Consider the following 16,968-nt stretch of genomic DNA (forward strand, 5'->3'; position numbering starts at 1 on the left):
CAGGACTAGGCCTTAGTTTAATTATGATAATTAAGTCATTTTTAAATCCATAATTTACAAAAAGACATTACTGGTGTACATCTCAAGACACAACCATCACACTTTCTTATTTTAAGATATGTGATTGCAAGTTGTTTTCGATCAAGAAACTTCTAACATTTAAATTAGTCTGGGACTAGTCTTAAACCCTGTCCGGGAAACCGCCCCAACATGTCTTAAAAAAATAAATTGCCCTGACGTATTTTTAAAATATGTCAATGCCATTTTGTCTCAAGATACACCCCAGTAATGTTTTTGTCTAAAGTATTTTTATAAAAGCGACTTAAATATTCTAATTTAAAATTACCTGGTTTAATGTAAACCTTGTCTGTGAAACCAGCCTATTTGATATTATACTATATTATACTATATTATATTATATTATATTATATTATATTATATTATATTATATTATATTATATTATATTATATTATATTATATTATATTATATTATATTATATTATATTATATTATATTATATTATATTATATTGTTACAGTTCAAGGCATGTGTAATTTATTATAACACCAGAGGCTAAGATAGTTATGCATAATATAATATATACTGAATTTTGTTTAATACATGAAAATATTGTATAATATTAGATATATATATAGTATCTAACTTAGATATAGCCTGATATGTGTTTATATTATTATATACTGTATGTGAACTGTATAGGGGTTTATATGATGTTAATAATACATACCCTGTTATTGCTGCACGTTATTGTATAGTTATTTTTTTTTTCTCAAGAATCAAACGTTAAATTTAGCTGACTCTTCTCTCTGTTACGTTTAGATTCGCATTTTAGAATAGTCACAAGAGGTCAGTGTTGTTACAGTTTTAATCAAACTATTTTGTTGTTCTTGTAACTCACTGCAATTCTTTGCAATTGCACAATTCTCTGAATTTTAATAGGATGTTTTTTATTTACTCTCGGTGTTTTATTCATTGTAAGTATTCATATTTTAATTTCAATAAAGTTCTCATTTAAACTCTTATTCTGTTTATTAAACGGGGGTGGAGTTCCATTTCTAAATGTAAGATTTTAACTATATTTTATACTTGTAATATAGTTACCAGACGCCAAGCAAATTGCATATAGTTGAATTATCTGCATCTATGGTTTAGGCCATCCACCCGCTATAACCAAAATACAAAGTCCACATTCATTTGTAGAAAAAACTGTTTAAAAAACAGCAACGTTAAATTTAAATTATTTATTATTATTTTTATTGCCCTTAAAATGCCAAATGCCCTCAAACTGATACTTCACACAAACGTAATATGATGAGCTAACGTTACGTTACCTCACTTGTTGTCTTGTATCCTCTCGAATGTGTAAGTGTTGCCATGGACGCGTTGCTATGTGACGAATTCGCTCGTCGCCCTTTACAGGAGCTTACTTCAAGCTATTTAAAGGTAGATAATTAGAAAAATAAAGTAAATACGAGGATAACCTACTGCATATATACAGAAGTATATTAACGAGACGTTTTTATTGTATATATTTTAAGCGTTCCTGTGAAGATCTGTCTAAACATGTGTGAAATGAGCGTCGCTTAGCAGTGCTCGTGACGCACGTCAACATCAGTTGTTTAGAGACTAAACACAAACGCGTTATGGCGGAAAGCAGCGTTCTAGAGAAACTGGATTTCGGAGCTTTAAGCTTCGAGCAGCAGGAGAGACTGCGACAGTTCAAGGTATACTTTCATTCATTCATTCATTAGAAAAGGTTAGTTTTGCACTGGGAAAAGGCTAACCTAACGTTTTGTGGTGAAGTCTACAATTATTGATCATAAATGGACAGTTCACCCAAAAAAAATCTGTCATTATTTACTCACCCTCTTGTCACTTAAAAGCTTTATGACTTTCTTCCGCAGAACGCAACAAAAGATATTTTGAAGAATGTTAGCCGAACAATGGTGATACCCATTCACTTCTCGACACAAACCAATGCAAGTGAATGGGTACCCCGTTCTTCTGTTTCCAACATTCTTCGAAATATATTCTTTTGTGTTCACTGCCCTTCTAAAAGTTAAACATGCAGGTTACATTTTATAGCGTAATCTCCCCACCCACCACAAACTCGTATATGAAGAAAATTGTCATATTTATTAATAACGTTTTACGTTTTACTCTAGATCAAAACGAGGATCTCTAATGAAAAATATTTGAGATCTCATCCAGAGGTGGACCTGTTATTAAGTGACTTCTTAAGGTGAGATTTATAGGCTACTTCGTGTAGACGATAAATAATAAAGTAGACCTACATAAGACATTTATTTCTCTCTCTTTTCTACCAGGGAGGTGTTTCTGAAAAGACCTACAGATATCCGAGAATTTGCAGCAGGTTGGTTTAAAGGGTGGATTTTACTGGATTCGGTTTATAATTATGTATTTTTTAAACTTTTTTGAAAGTCCCTTAGAAATGTACAGTGATCATAAAGGTATTTCATAAATGCACATTTCTTTCAACATGTAAAAGTTGTTTCTTATAGACATAATGATTATAAAACACTGGTAGGGATGCAATCTTAGAAATGTCTATAAATACAGTGGGTACGGAAAGAATTCAGACCCCCTTAAAATTTTCCACTCTTCGTTATATTGCAACCATTTGCTAAAATCATTTAAGTTCATTTTTTTCCCTCAATGTACACACAGCATCCCATATTGACGGAAAAACACAGAATTGTTGACATTTTTGCAGATTTATTAAAAAAGAAAAACTGAAATATCACATGGTCCTAAGTATTCAGACCCTTTGCTCAGTATTTAGTAGAAGCACCCTTTTGATTTAATACAGCCATGAGTGGAAAGATGCAACAAGTTTTTCACACCTGGATTTGGGGATCTTCTCCAGTTCTGTCAGGTTGGATGGTAAACGTTGGTGGACAGCCTATTTTAGGTCTCTCCAGAGATGCTCAATTGGGTGTAAGTCAGGGCTCAGGCTGGGAGTTGTTGTGCAGCCACTCCTTCGTTATTTTAGCTGTGTGCTTAGGGTCATTGTCTTGTTGGAAGATAAACATTCGGCCCTGTCTGAGGTCCTGAGCACTCTGGAGAAGGTTTTCGTCCAGGATATCCCTGTATTTGGCCGCATTCATCTTTCCCTCGATTGCAACCAGTCGTCTTGTCCCTGCAGCTGAAAAACACCCCCACAGCATGATGCTGCCACCACCACTGTTGGGACTGTATTGGACAGGTGATGAGCAGTGCCTGGTTTTCTCCACACATACCGCTTAGAATTAAGGCCAAAAAGTTCTATCTTGGAGAATCTTATTTGTCACCATCTTGGAGTCCTTCGGGTGTTTTTTAGGAAACTCCATGCGGGATTTCATGTGTCTTGCACTGTGGAGAGGCTTCCGTCCTCAGTGGAGGAGATCAAGTATCTAGGGCTCTTTTTCACGAGTGAGGGAAGGATGGAACGGGAGATTGACAGACGGATCGATGCAGCTTCTGCAGTAATGCGGTCGCTGTACCGGTCTGTCGTGGTGAAGAAGGAGCTGAGCCGCAAGGCGAAGCTCTCGATTTACCGGTCAATCTACGTACCTACTCTCACCTATGGGCATGAGCTGTGGGTCATGACCGAAACGACAAGATCCCGGATACAGGCGGCTGAAATGAGCTTTCTCCGCAGGGTGGCCGGGCGATCCCTTAGAGATAGGGTGAGAAGCTTGGTCACTCGGGAGGAGCTCAGAGTAGAGCCGCTGCTCCTCCACATCGAGAGGGGCCAGCTAAGGTGGCTCGGGCATCTTTTCCGGATGCCCCCTGGATGCCTTCCCGGAAAAGGTGTTCCGGGCATGTCCCACCGGGAGGAGACCCCGAGGAAGACCTAGGACACGCTGGAGGGACTATGTCTCCCGGCTGGCCTGGGAACGCCTCGGTGTCCCCCCGGAAGAGCTGGAGGAAGTGGCTAGGGAGAGGGAAGTCTGGGCATCCCTGCTTAGACTGATGCCCCCACGACCCGGCCCAGGATGAAGTGGAAGAAGATGGATGGATGGATGCACTGTGAGCTGTAAGGTCTTATATAGACAGGTGTGTGGCTTTCCTAATCAAATCCAATCAGTATAATCAAACACAGCTGGACTCAAATGAAGGTCTAGAACCATCTCAAGGATGATCAGAAGAAATGGACAGCACCTGAGTTAAATATATGAGTGTCGCAAAGGTTCTAAATACTTAGGACCATGTAATATTCAGGTTTTCTTTTTTAATAAATCTGCAAAAATGTCAACAATTCTGTGTTTTTCTGTCAATATGGGGTGCTGTGTGTACATTAATGAGAGAAAAAAATGAACTTAAATGATTTTAGCAAATGGCTCCAATATAACAAAGAGTGAAACATTTTAGGGGGTCTGAATTCTTTCCGTACCCACTGTTTATAGTATTGAATGTTGGAAATGTCTCTAGGCAGTATGTTTTTATTGCGACATATGATGCAAGTCAACATCTCTCTTTTTTCCCACAGAGCATTTCAGTGACCCAGGACTACAAAAGAAAATTGAGACTCAAATGAATATCCATATATAAACATATCCATATGTAAAAATTTAATAAAATACAAAAACGCTAATGGTGTGTGTTTGTCATAATCTCTCTCTATAAATCATATAGCTGTGTTTGAAAACATTGATACTTTACCTTTAAGCAGCAATTAATGTGTTGTACAGGGAAGAGGGCAGTCCAGACTTGTTAAATGAGTCCAGTGAGACTATCTTAATTGAACAGATCATTATGGTCTTTCTATATGTCCAGATAGTGTTTCAGTGCTGAGATCGCTAATTATTTTAATTGTACTGTTATTAATCTGTTTTTAGTGTAAATCATTTGGCACCATAGTAATTTATGTATTAAGAAAAAAGTTAAATAAAAAGTGGTTGACTTGTTTCTCTTGAAAAAAAGTAAGATCAAGCCAATAAATATACCACCGGCCATGCTATACAATATAATCAATTACTTGTCATCCAGGAAAATGAAGCAGTACCGCTGTAATGGAAAGGTTTGATAAAATAACTTCTGTGTGTTTTTTCTGTTTTGTCACATATTTACCTTAAATTTGCATGTAGCTGATTTAGGAGTCAAATTTACAATGCTGTTTGTCACCTTTGGCTCATCACTTTTTGTTAGCTGATCCACGTTTAAAGTATTGTAGGTAAACCGTTTCTTATTACATTTCACAAGTCGTCCAGGGACCTCATAAGTTACTGCTCATTCACATAGAAACAAACTTACGGTCATCTCAACTTTGTATGCCTTTATTAGCTTGCTACGGAATGCTAATTAACTACATACTTACATACAGTATATCATGCATAACTGATATATATTCAACATATACTTAACAAACGCTAATATACTTCCACTCTAAAATTCCACTGCTATGAGGTGGACAGTGATAATAAATCTTTGGTTCTGTAAAATCACTGATAAAATAAAAAAAGATGATACATGGAAAAGTGCTGCCGTACATGCCATCAATCACACAGACACTCATTGATTTACATATGACACACCTGCACTGTATTCCAAAAAGGGAGGTGTATATGACTGGGGAGTAAATATCCATGTTCTTAATCTATAGGGTGCACCTGTTCAGAGGAGTGTCAGCTATTCGCAGTACATGCTCTGATTCTATCTCCAGAGAAGATCATTCACAGTGAGTAGCCTGAACGTTTTAGTAGCGTTTAACCTTAAAATCAAGTCATGAATAACACGCTGATGTTAGTTTAGTTTACTTGCTTTAGTTACTGTAGATTCTTATTTTTAAACATTAAACGCTATTGTTAGGCCTATAGGATTTTACAATATGATTTTGTTCACCAAAATAGTTAATAATCAAGAAAATATTTTGTGTTGTATATTAGTTTAAGTAGGCCTATCAGTATTTTAGTATCTTTATCATTTAGATTACTACGAATCGCGTCTCTCGATAAGAGAGGTGTTTTACTTTGGCTGCATTTTAATTAGGCTATACCTTAATGTAAAAGAAAGTCTGTGATATAGCCTACATGGACTAATATTTGAATAAATAACCATAAGTAGGGCTATTATTAACGCTCATCTCGTCAGTGCCAGACCAGTGATGTCGTTTGTTAATTTAGTGGACTGAGAATGTATTTAAGCAATCCACGGCATATATGTATGTGCGCAGCTCAGCCATTCAAATTTTTCATCGGAGACACATGATACTCAAAGGCAAACACCTATGAGCCATGCAAATAAAAGGAAATCCAATCATGGGTTAAATTGATAAGATTGCCTTATCATGCGATCACAGTGAGACTGAAGACAATCTTTTCCTTAGCTGTATTCCAGTGAGAGTTTGTATCATAGCAATCATCCCGAATCCTAGGGGCAAGATCTAGGGAGTCATATAGGCAGTAGCTCGGAGTTTGTTGGTTGGCATACCTACAAAAACCATAGTCACAATGAGTCATAAGGTCTAAGTTTCTATGGTTGTTGTTGGAGGAGACATTGTGTAATTATTAGACATACTTTTCATTTATTATATGCGCTGTCAATCTCATCAAGTACAAAAACAAAGTTTAATGTTTATTTAATGTTGGACGATGTACATTTGCATATAGATCTAGTAAAATCTTCACTGCCGTGTTTACATAATATACAAGCACTATGCAAACTAATTCAAGTAAACGGAACATTGTGTGTGTCGTCACAAATGTGACTCTGGATCACAAAACCAGTCTTAAGTAGCACGGGAACATTTTTTAGGAAAAGACAAAAATACATTGTATGGTTCAAATTGATCGATTTTTCTTTTATGTCAAAAATCATTAGGATATGAAGTGTAAAGATCATGTTCCATAAGGTATTTTGTAATTTTGTAAGTTGAAAAATTTACCCATAAGACTGGTTTTGTTGTCTAGGGTCACATATGTCTGGACTTTCCACATTTAATGTACCTGTCTGATAAAACATCATTATAAATAAAGAAACAACTACACTGATTTTAAGAGTGAATATTGTGATGATTTGTTTTTGTGGATGCGCTTCAATGATACATATTGTACTTTTACAGAGAGTCATCTGAGTTAAGAGGATAAGGGAGAGGATGATTTCTTTACACAGGGGGATTGTAATCCTCTGTTTTATAGCCGTGTCGGCAGCAGGTAAATTGGTCTCATTTTTTATGTCAAATAAAATACAACATGACGTTAATCATATGCAACTCCCCCACCAAATAAACTTGATATAAACTTTACATAAACTATTCATATTAATACTCTGTTTACTCACAGAAATTTTACCAGATATGATGCCACCAGATTTGGCAGTCCGTAACCAATCAAGCGTGAACTTCCCGAGAATGCCTCCAGACTTTAAGGAAATGGCCAGAAAACTGGTAACTCACCACCGTACAGTCAATTAAAATTCTTATGATAAAAAATGAATCAAATATAGTTTTAGTATATAAAACCACAAACCATACATACATTTGTATAATCACTCAATCTCTATTTTTTCTCGCAGATGATGACATGCTCCAAAAAAGGTAAAATGTCTAAACGTATAAAGCCACCCTTGCTACTGATGAACTAAACACATTAAATGTAAATCAATATATTTAAAGTATCTGAGCATCAGTTTCGCTAAATCCAGCTGGGAGTTTTATCACACAAGCCCTATGCAAATGTAAATCATCCATGTCGGGTATATTTGCATGATGTTGGAAAAATCACTGCCATGCACTATCAAAATATATTATGTGGGTGTTTTGAAATAACTATTTAATCCTGTAATGCCAGACTAACATTATTGTGCAGAACTTTTGTGTTTGTCAGTTGTATAGAATGCCTTTGTTTTCAAGCACAATGGAAAGAGAAGGCAATTAGAGAGTGTTTGCAAGGCATATTGTGTCTTCTGTGACGTAATGTGGTTGCATTGTTTCAGGTTACAGAGTGCCTCTCATAATGCCCAATTCACAGAACAGGTAACCTGATATTCAACCAATCATATGCAAGATGTACGATCACTTTTAATTTTATATAACACTGACATGTATTTATTTTTCAGCTCTTACACAGGGAGAGACATGATGGAGAACCCCTTCCCAGTTTTTCCTGAACTTCTCTCATCGCTCTCTCCACCCCTCCTCCCTCGCTCCCCCCCAACGGCAGAGAAGCAGGAACCAGCCTGGGTTTGTTTTACTTTTAGCATGACACATATAGTGTATACATAAGATGCAACCTTCAGAAAAACCCAATGATCAAATCTTGTTCTACATTTTCTTTCACGTTCGCCTTTTGTATGGAAAAATCAACCCCAAATTCAGAACATTCCAGAGAAGATTCACAACTCCACCAATCTGGCTCAAATGATTGAACTGATGAGGAATACTACGGTTAGTTTTTTTAACTGTCAGTCGTAAAAACCGATCACTCAGTAACTCATTGAAATGTATAGTTAATCCTATTTCGTGAGATACTGGTATGAAATGCTCACAAACAACATACTCTGTTTCTCACTTCCTCTTTCTTTCTAAACATTCATATCAGGACGGCAATCTTTGTTTCATGCGGGCATTTCTGGCTCCTCTTTCCTGGTTGGCCATCATGCAGAATGGAACAGACCTCAGCAAAAACAATCTAATGAAGCTTTTATGGACAGCCAAACCCTTCTTAGAAACAATGCCTCCATCTAAATTTCTGCTGCCACCCATTTTAGAGATCTCTAACCTGGATGCAATGTAAGTTCATCCCTTGTTGGAAACTTTTCTTCTCCTAGAGTGATTCAACAAGTACGCAAATATTTATTCTGCATTTGCGTGAACATTTGTTTGTTTGTTTGTTTTTCTCTTTCAAGCATGAAGATGTTTGGTGAGGTGTTTAACGTTCTATCTGAGGACCAGAGGAAGGAGATCATTGGGTGGTTAAAGGAGAGAATTGCAGAGAGTGAATTTAAATGCCTTTCGAAACCGCCTCTCTCCAGCCTTCTCCATCCTTCCTCATTGAGTTTCAAGCCCCTCTCTTGTAAGTTTAGAGCAAACAAGACAACAGAGCAACTGAATCAAGTTTTAATGAGACCCTCTCAGTGAAATGGACAATAATCCATAAATCATATGTCATTAAACAAGTGTGAAGGTTTGATATCAACAATTTACTCAGTCAATATTAAAGATGAAGGTTGTTTTTTCATATCACAGAATGTTGCCTACATTCACTTTAATTATTATTAAAAAAGCTTTAGCTGGGTTTTCACAGGTAGGGTCACATATGGGAAAGCACTGAATCATCGGTTTAAAAATTCTGTTACATGCATTGTGTACAGTATATTAAAAGCATATGTTGTATGTACAATAAAGATAAATCTAAAAAAAACGGAAGATCGCTGAACAAAAAAAAGGAAAGAAAGAAAGAAAAGGGAATCACAACAACATGCTTTATTATGAACTTTATTTTTCTTTAAGCATCGTTGCCTAAATGTTCTCCCAAAATGCCATGGCTTAAGGCTAAGGTGTTGACAATGATGGGGCCTTTCATGTCTCGGCTGCCATTAGAGGAAATAATGACCATCCCTAAAGAAGAGGTCAGTTTCTGTAAAAAGCCACATTTATTGTTTGAGTCTTTGTGTTTCAAAACATTCCCCAAACACCCAATCTTATTAAGTATATATATATATATATATATATATATTGTTTTTCAGCTCTGTACGTATTTCAGAAGTCCAGATTTCTCTTCGTCATTTCGTAACATTGGTGGAATACAACCCGTCCTGGGCCGAGCACTTTTCCAGCGGTTGCAACAAGAGTGTTTGAGTGCTAACAATTTTACCCAACAGGTGGACAGGTAGGACATCTGTGATGGATATTTTCGTCACAAGAGATGTAAAAGATCTATTCTCTGATGTTTTATTTACTCTTTACTTCTATAGGTTGGGCTCTCTGGGCTGTTTCTTTAATGATTTCCAGTCTCTGAATGCGAATCTCAGTAAGAAACTGCTGTCTCAACTCGATGCCTGTGACAACTCTGAAATAGCCAAGGTCAGAACTGCCTCTTTATTATATCATTTAGCAGATGCTTGACGATTGACGCTATCAATGCTGCTCTAAATAATCTAAGCATAATTAAAATGAACACATTAATAAATAAATAAAATGTGATGGAAACTTAAAAAAAGGACTTAGTACTACGGTAGTTATAAGCGAAAGACTCGTTGGATAAGTTTGACGCTTTGTTTTACCTTTATTTAATTCTGATATGTTTACAATAATCTATCATCAAAATGTTACGTTTAATTTAATATAAGAGTTATATAAATAGTTAAATAAATAATTATTCCCTCATGCGATCTGTCTCAGATGAAGAAACTGTTAGTACAGCAGATCATGGAGAAAGAAAACACATCTATCACTCTTGAGATGTTACAGTCTCTGGGCTCCGGCGCGTCTGTTTTCATACTATCCGAGTTATCCAATTTCACTTTTGAGGCCCTCAACAGAACCCTCGCCAGTTTGGGACAGGCCAAATGGAATCCAGCTCAAGCCAGAACTTTGGCTAATAAGCTGCTAGATGAGACCAAGGTTTGATCTTCTGCATTTCTGCATTTGAAGTTTTCTTTTTCTTGTTTTCACAAGAATGTTTTGTTTTGTAGAATGTGAGCAGTGAGAGGCTATTGTCTTTGGGTTCGGTTGTGAGAGGAGTGAGCAGTGGCCTTCTCAGAAAAATGAAGGCACAAGGGCTGCTGGGAAATGAAGATTTGAAAACCATTACCGAGAAGATGTCGCCCCTACAGAAGAAAGCACTACTGCAGGCGGTAAGAATAAAATAGTTTGTTCAGATAGAGTCCCACAAAAAGGGAGATTCTATATATGGCATGACATCATATGAAGAGTATAATTTATAATTTACAATACAGGCCTTCTTAAAAGTCAAACATTTGATAAGAAACGATGGCTAATAAAATCTTACAGCATTTTTAGATATGATTATTTAATTTAAACTTTACTTTAGTTTTAGTGACCTTTTCTCTGAAATAGTTTTGCTAATTATATAATTTGTAATGAAAAAAGATAAAAGTCTTACAATATTGTACCTCACTGGCTATGAAATTGAATCTAAGCTCTTATGATAAGTTAATAAACTTCATGTTTATACTTTGTCTTCTGTCAGTTCCGTCGTGATGTGAATGCATCTCAACTGGTAAAGGAAATACCAGATTCTCTTCTCCATTCTTTGTCTCTCTCCACACTGGAGAAGGCCAATCTGACCTCAGTGGACCAGCTGGAGGGCCATAGCTGGACTCCTGCTCAGGTACACATGCAATACAGAAACACTAACATCTGCTTATTCCATATCTGATTATTCCATTGTTTCTAATAATAAACATTTTTTACGTTGCAGTCTGCATATCTTGTAAAGAAAATTTTGGGTAAAAATATTAACCTCAACGCATTACGGTGAGATTTTTTGTGATCAACCAATGATAAGCTAGTGCTGTCAGTTTATATAATATATGTGTGTGACATGTATATATAGCATGTGTGTGTGTGTTATATAACAAAAAAGTGCACATATATGCAATATCTTAAATATATACCTGTATCAGCAAGTACTATAATAAGCTAAACTAAAGCAATACAATGTGTTACAAAAAAATGCTTGCTGAACATGATAACCAATTTCACTGTATTGACAACAGGAAGCTGGGTCCGGCTGTTCAGGGTGTTACATGTGAAATGATTGAAAGTGTCGATCGAACCAATGCTTTGGAAATGTTACAGACACTTTCGGAATCCTCTGATTTGCTCTCCAGGGTACAGGTAAACAATCCTACATTCATGTCACGCACGGCACTGTTTTTTTTAAAGCTCTGTCACTTTTTTTCATTATTAATTGTGCGGGTTTGTGTGTGTATCTATATTTAATATTTGGTTTGCCTGCTATTCTCAGATACGCTGTGCAGCTCAAAAACTCTTCGCAAGTCTGGAGGAACAGAGACCTGGATATTTCAATGATATTGCAGTCTCTGAGCTCAAGGCCCTTCCAGCCATTCTGCTCATTCATCTACCGTAAGAGCAAACCAGTGCTTATATTACATAGATATTGCTCGAGATTTACATATTTGTATTATTGCCGTCACATATTTAACATTATAACATGTAAAGCTTATGTTTGTATTGTGCTAAAACCATAATGTTATTTCTGTTCTCTCCATCCACGCACACTGACCAACATTTATCCTGTCACGGCACATTCAGCATGGAGAAGATTCAAAACCTGTCCGATTCTGTATGTTCTGCTTTCCTGGAAAAGATGAACCAAATGAACTTGTCCTCTCTGCCAAATGACGCTCCATCACGCGCCTCGCTTGCCAGAAAAGCCATCAGATGTCTGGTAATATGTTCTTAGAAACGCACACTCTTGTTTCACGTTTCCCAAAACACAAGTTTCCATTGGTTTAATTGTAAACACTGATGCAAATTCCAAGATAAGTACATGCAAACACAAAGAATCTAATCCTGGTAAGAAAAAAACAAGAAGAACCAGTTTGAGGTGGTTAAGTGTTTTTGGGTCATTTTTACTTTTTGGCTTCAACCAGTTTAAGTCTTCAAGCTGCAAAAATACCACATAGAATATTATTGTACTGTAAAATATGCCCTGATTTTGTGTCCTGCAGGGGGGAAATGCATTTGATGTTCCTGCAGCAGGGATCTTGAGTCTTGGCTCTCTGGTGTGTGAGTTAGATCCTGTCTGGATCAACTCTTTGAACGCAGAGGCTTTAAACACCACCCTGCGGGCACTAGCATCCTGTCAACATATCCCACAAAAGCACAGAGAGCAACTCTTCAGAAAACTTACAGATACCTTTGGGTAACACGATGTACAAAACACACAACCCAGCATGGAAATAACACACAATAGCAAAACGCTGATGTTCTCCTTTTACACTTCGGCACAATTCAATACAGTTCCACTTTTGTGGCTTAAATATAGGGCCATTTGAATAGCTTGATAAAAAACTTGTTTCCCACCACTAGGATGAGAAAATGTTGTTTGTGGCTTGGCAGGACTTTGTTCTGGAAACAATGAGATTGAACATAACTGACTCTACTTTTGTGAATTGTTAACGGATGACTGAATAATGAAAAGAGAACATCCAATAAAAGCTCAGAACAGATGGGAACTCCTTTAATGTTCTTTTAAAAGCATCTTAGGGTAAAACATCAAGAAACTGCTTGAAAAAATGCCAGGTGACCATCTCTGCCAATTGTAGGCAAGAGGGGACTGAAGACGAGCCTTGTGTTGTTGTTTGTGTTGTTCCCTGTCTTGTATTGTACAGTGGAGCAATACAAATAAACACTCAAGATGATAAAGTAAAACCAGATTTGATTTATTTAAGACATTTTGCAGTTACAACATAAATCACAGTGTTACATTTGCGTTATTGCCTAGTTTTTATTTTATTGTATACTATTATTCTTAAATGTGAAAAAAAAGGATTAGAAAGTGCTCTAAAACTTAACCAATCCTCAAAAATGCTATTAATGATCATGACATTTGTCTTCACAAAGGGACCCTTCTAACTGGTCGGAGGATGACATGAGAACACTTGGACCACTTCTTTTACTCAATACTACAGTTATTGAAAGACTGCCTTTCAAAGTAAGATTCACATGAGATCAATCAAATATGTTATTTTTCTCCACAATCATATTTAATCCATCCGCTACCTTTATATTGTCCTGTTTTGTCAACCGCTGATCTCTTCCACACAACCCATTCCTTCACCCTATTTCTTGTCTTGCAGAGCTGGTTAAGTTCAAGTCTTACAGATCTGAAGGACAGTTTGCCCATCCAGCCCATGCCTGTCCCGAAGGATTTCCGCTTTTGGTTTGATCTTTCTGCACTTCGCCGCAAACTGTTTGAACTCAAAACAGCCGGCTCGCTACCAAGCCGCAGAAAGAGACAAGGTGTGTGTGACTAAATGCTCTAAAGAAAAAGAAACCATTGTGTGAAACCACACGTTTCAGCATTCTGACATAAAAAATTGATCACAAGCAAAATGAAACCAATAGATGATTTCTCATATCCTTCTTCCTGTTTCTCGCAGTTTTCGCATCTGTCACTGTGGTGCCCACTTTATCCATACCTATACTTTCAGTCATTGAAGACTTAGGACTCGACAATGTGTATTGGAATCCGACCCAGTTGTATAGGATGAGTGTGCAGACCTTCAAAGACACTCTGTCAACACTAGGAGAGATAACAAACTTCAGTCCAGAACAGATGTCTGCACTCAGAGCAAAAACTCTGGAGGTACACTTTACACTTTTATTAAGAAATAAACAGTGGAGGTTCTCACACATGTACAACAGAATATGACCTTATAGTTTTTAAAATGACTCTTGTGTGTGACAGGCATGGCCTAGTTTGTCAATGTTGAATGATTCGGTTTTATCTGAGCTGGCCTGCATCTCTCAAAGCCTCAGTTCTGAAGAGCTTTATAACGTCAGCATCTCCTCCCCGGACACTCTCGATACACTAAACACCTGCAACTTTACCCAAACACAGGTGACAACTCACACGGCACAATCAAATGTTATCTAATGTTTTTTTAGTCACAGATTATATCATGCACATGCAAAAGAACCTCGGTGGAAGCCAAATTTTACTTTGTGAACAAAAGTGAAAGTGTGTGAAAAGTCAGGTGTATTTATTATTATATAATTATTATGAACAATATTACTTTTATGTACTCGCTTTAGTTTAACTACTCCTGATAAGATTCCCAACCATCTTTTTTCAACTCACACACCATCTGAATACAGTGTGCCCCAAAAGCAATGAGAAAAACATATGAAATCCCCAAAATACTATATGTTACAGAGGTCAGCAGTCTGGCAGGCATTTCAAAGGGGAACCAGAATAAATGTGACTCAAATGGGAGAACTGGAACTGGAGGGACTGGGACAGTTTATATGTGGCCTACAACCTGCCCAGATTGATCAGCTCAATTCCACATGCCTCAGGTTAGACCTTTTATTCATAATTGTACTGAATGTATCCTCGCTGACCATTAAAGTGTATACTAACAACACCCAATGTTACTCTGTATGTACTGTTTTTGGAAACCAGGGAGGCAGTGGACGTGGTTGGTCGTGCTCCTTGTCCTCTAAACATTACAGAGCGTCTTAAGGATAAAGCAGTGGCTGCATTTGGAAGTCCAGAGACCTGGAGCGAAGCTCGAGTTGAAATAATGGGCAACATCATTGGTTAGTATTACAAAAATGTTTATCTAAAAAAAACTCTGTGGCCATATTTTATCAACATATATTCGAACAACATACTTTAGTGCCTCATGTTACGATGTCATTGTGTCTCTCTCTAGCTGGTCTAAGTGATGCGGAAATAGGACGTCTTAATCCCACAGTCATGTCCTTCATTCAATCCTCCACCATTCCTCTCATACCTCTTGATCGTTTGAATGTGAGTTCACTTTTTGATCAGTTTTTCTGGTTCGGTTTTAATCACATCTAATGTTTGAGTCTAATGTCTGATCAGTTCTTGAAAGATGCTTGATAAGTATGAAGTACTTCTTTCATAATTTGTGTTCAGGCGCTGTCAGTCAGCCAGCTGAAGGCTTTGGGTCCTGATAATGCTGCTATGGTAACCGACTCTCAGCGGGCAGGGTTGAAAGCCGATCAAAGTGCTGCATTGGATGAGGCCATGGGAGTGGTGGCCCCGCGTGCTGAGAGCACTAGTGTAAACCCTACCATCCCCATGCCACTGAAAGGAGGTAGGTCACGAGAGAGAACAAAAATACATATGGGTTAGTAAATAGACTCTGAAAAATCAAGTGTTGTTGTCAAAACTGTAGAACAAGTTGCTGACTTCAAGATCACAGACAGCATAAAGTCTGGTTTTGACAACAAGATATAAATTCAGGAGGATTTGTTATTTTTGGTTGAACTGCTCCTTTAAGCAACCCTTAACTTGGTTGTTTTCCCAGAAGGTGTCAACACTGTGGCACTATCCAAACATTACTCTGTTTGCATGGCCACTCCAATATATTCTTTAGAAAACAGTGTTAAACGTATGACAAAGTAATGCATTTAAACAAGCAATCTTTTGGATTATGTTAAATCATCAATGTTGACTTTCTCTTGCAGGGGCAGCGGTACAGAGCATGGCGGGATATGCACTCCTGGTGCAGCTCATCATGCTGATGTTGTTTGGTTACATCGCTTAAAAAGAGCAGAGGTTGAACGCTATAGGATGACATGTCTCATGACAATGACTGATGGCTAATTCACACCTTCTTTTGATGTATGATCAACTAGTCAGCTATTAGATTAATACCTGGTTATTACATTTCTTTTAATTGCTATATTTTAAAATACTTTAAACATTGTCACTGATTTCTTAAGTATACTCATTTATATTTATGTAAGCCAAAGACAGGGACAATGGTTTTAAAAAAATTGGGGTCTAGTTAATCTTTAACTCTATGCTTATTTAAAAAAAAAGATTATATTTCATTATCTTCCTATGTTTATCTTTTTGAAAGCAGATTCATAATTTAATAAAGGTATTTAACAATACAAATATTTCATTAAAAACTAGTTTAATATGTTTGTAGGATAAGACAGCTATTTTAAATCTTGGTTTAAGGTTGTGTTCTTTGCTAACATATTTCAAAGAATTTATGCACAAACATGAATATAACACAGGACCCAAATAGAGTAGAAGTGTGAGATTTGAATAGAAGAAAACTAAACTTATTTGGTCATTTCAAAGCAATTCACATCTGGTTTCTCTCAACTAATGTCATTGCAAAACATTTTCAATGTTATACAAAGCCATTTAACAATAAAGAGCTGCAGGTAAAATTGAAACACAATTGTTATAACGTAAAAGAGCTGGCAAAGAAAATTTCCAGTGGGAAATTTAGAAAATTTCCAG

The 16,968-nt window shown here is 36.9% G+C and overlaps 2 protein-coding genes across 3 annotated transcripts; both read left to right on the plus strand.

The window, feature by feature from the left end:
- Positions 1 to 1,399: 1,399 nt before the first annotated feature.
- LOC130433250 (RIIa domain-containing protein 1) lies at positions 1,400 to 4,619 on the plus strand. Of its 2 annotated transcripts, XM_056763034.1 has the most exons (5): positions 1,400 to 1,465; positions 1,561 to 1,746; positions 2,188 to 2,264; positions 2,350 to 2,396; positions 4,515 to 4,619. In XM_056763034.1, the coding sequence occupies exons 2-5, from the start codon at positions 1,666 to 1,668 to the stop codon at positions 4,574 to 4,576; spliced, it is 267 nt and encodes an 88-aa protein (XP_056619012.1). In that variant the 5' UTR covers positions 1,400 to 1,465; positions 1,561 to 1,665; the 3' UTR covers positions 4,577 to 4,619. The 2 variants fall into 2 exon arrangements, with proteins under 2 accessions (XP_056619012.1, XP_056619011.1); XM_056763033.1 differs by having other exon boundaries at positions 1,408 to 1,746.
- A 997-nt stretch (positions 4,620 to 5,616) lies between these two features.
- otoa (otoancorin) lies at positions 5,617 to 16,963 on the plus strand. Its single transcript, XM_056762567.1, has 29 exons — positions 5,617 to 5,702; positions 7,086 to 7,176; positions 7,306 to 7,409; positions 7,538 to 7,559; positions 7,958 to 7,997; positions 8,081 to 8,204; positions 8,340 to 8,408; positions 8,563 to 8,753; positions 8,870 to 9,036; positions 9,474 to 9,592; positions 9,710 to 9,852; positions 9,938 to 10,046; positions 10,365 to 10,586; positions 10,658 to 10,819; positions 11,176 to 11,316; positions 11,407 to 11,462; positions 11,705 to 11,825; positions 11,956 to 12,074; positions 12,264 to 12,399; positions 12,683 to 12,876; positions 13,578 to 13,668; positions 13,814 to 13,976; positions 14,117 to 14,322; positions 14,425 to 14,577; positions 14,893 to 15,035; positions 15,142 to 15,278; positions 15,395 to 15,492; positions 15,622 to 15,802; positions 16,176 to 16,963. Exons 2-29 carry the CDS (start codon positions 7,119 to 7,121, stop codon positions 16,253 to 16,255), a joined length of 3,549 nt encoding a protein of 1,182 aa, XP_056618545.1. The 5' UTR covers positions 5,617 to 5,702; positions 7,086 to 7,118; the 3' UTR covers positions 16,256 to 16,963.
- Positions 16,964 to 16,968: the final 5 nt, after the last annotated feature.

The sequence above is a fragment of the Triplophysa dalaica genome, chromosome 12, assembly GCF_015846415.1.
Source record: "Triplophysa dalaica isolate WHDGS20190420 chromosome 12, ASM1584641v1, whole genome shotgun sequence".
In the NCBI taxonomy this organism is placed as follows: Eukaryota; Metazoa; Chordata; class Actinopteri; order Cypriniformes; family Nemacheilidae; genus Triplophysa; species Triplophysa dalaica.

What these genes read in the sequence shown, in the direction of transcription:
- LOC130433250 (XM_056763034.1), top strand. Translation starts at nt 1,666, where the DNA reads ATGGCGGAAAGCAGCGTTCTAGAGAAACTGGATTTCGGAGCTTTAAGC. An exon ending in AGAGACTGCGACAGTTCAAG is followed by an intron (nt 1,747 to 2,187) that starts GTATACTTTCAT and finishes GTTTTACTCTAG; the next exon opens with ATCAAAACGAGGATCTCTAA. An exon ending in TATCCGAGAATTTGCAGCAG is followed by an intron (nt 2,397 to 4,514) that starts GTTGGTTTAAAG and finishes TTTTTCCCACAG; the next exon opens with AGCATTTCAGTGACCCAGGA.
- otoa (XM_056762567.1), top strand. Translation starts at nt 7,119, where the DNA reads ATGATTTCTTTACACAGGGGGATTGTAATCCTCTGTTTTATAGCCGTG. An exon ending in AGAAAGCACTACTGCAGGCG is followed by an intron (nt 10,820 to 11,175) that starts GTAAGAATAAAA and finishes GTCTTCTGTCAG; the next exon opens with TTCCGTCGTGATGTGAATGC. An exon ending in ATTCTGCTCATTCATCTACC is followed by an intron (nt 12,075 to 12,263) that starts GTAAGAGCAAAC and finishes CGGCACATTCAG; the next exon opens with CATGGAGAAGATTCAAAACC.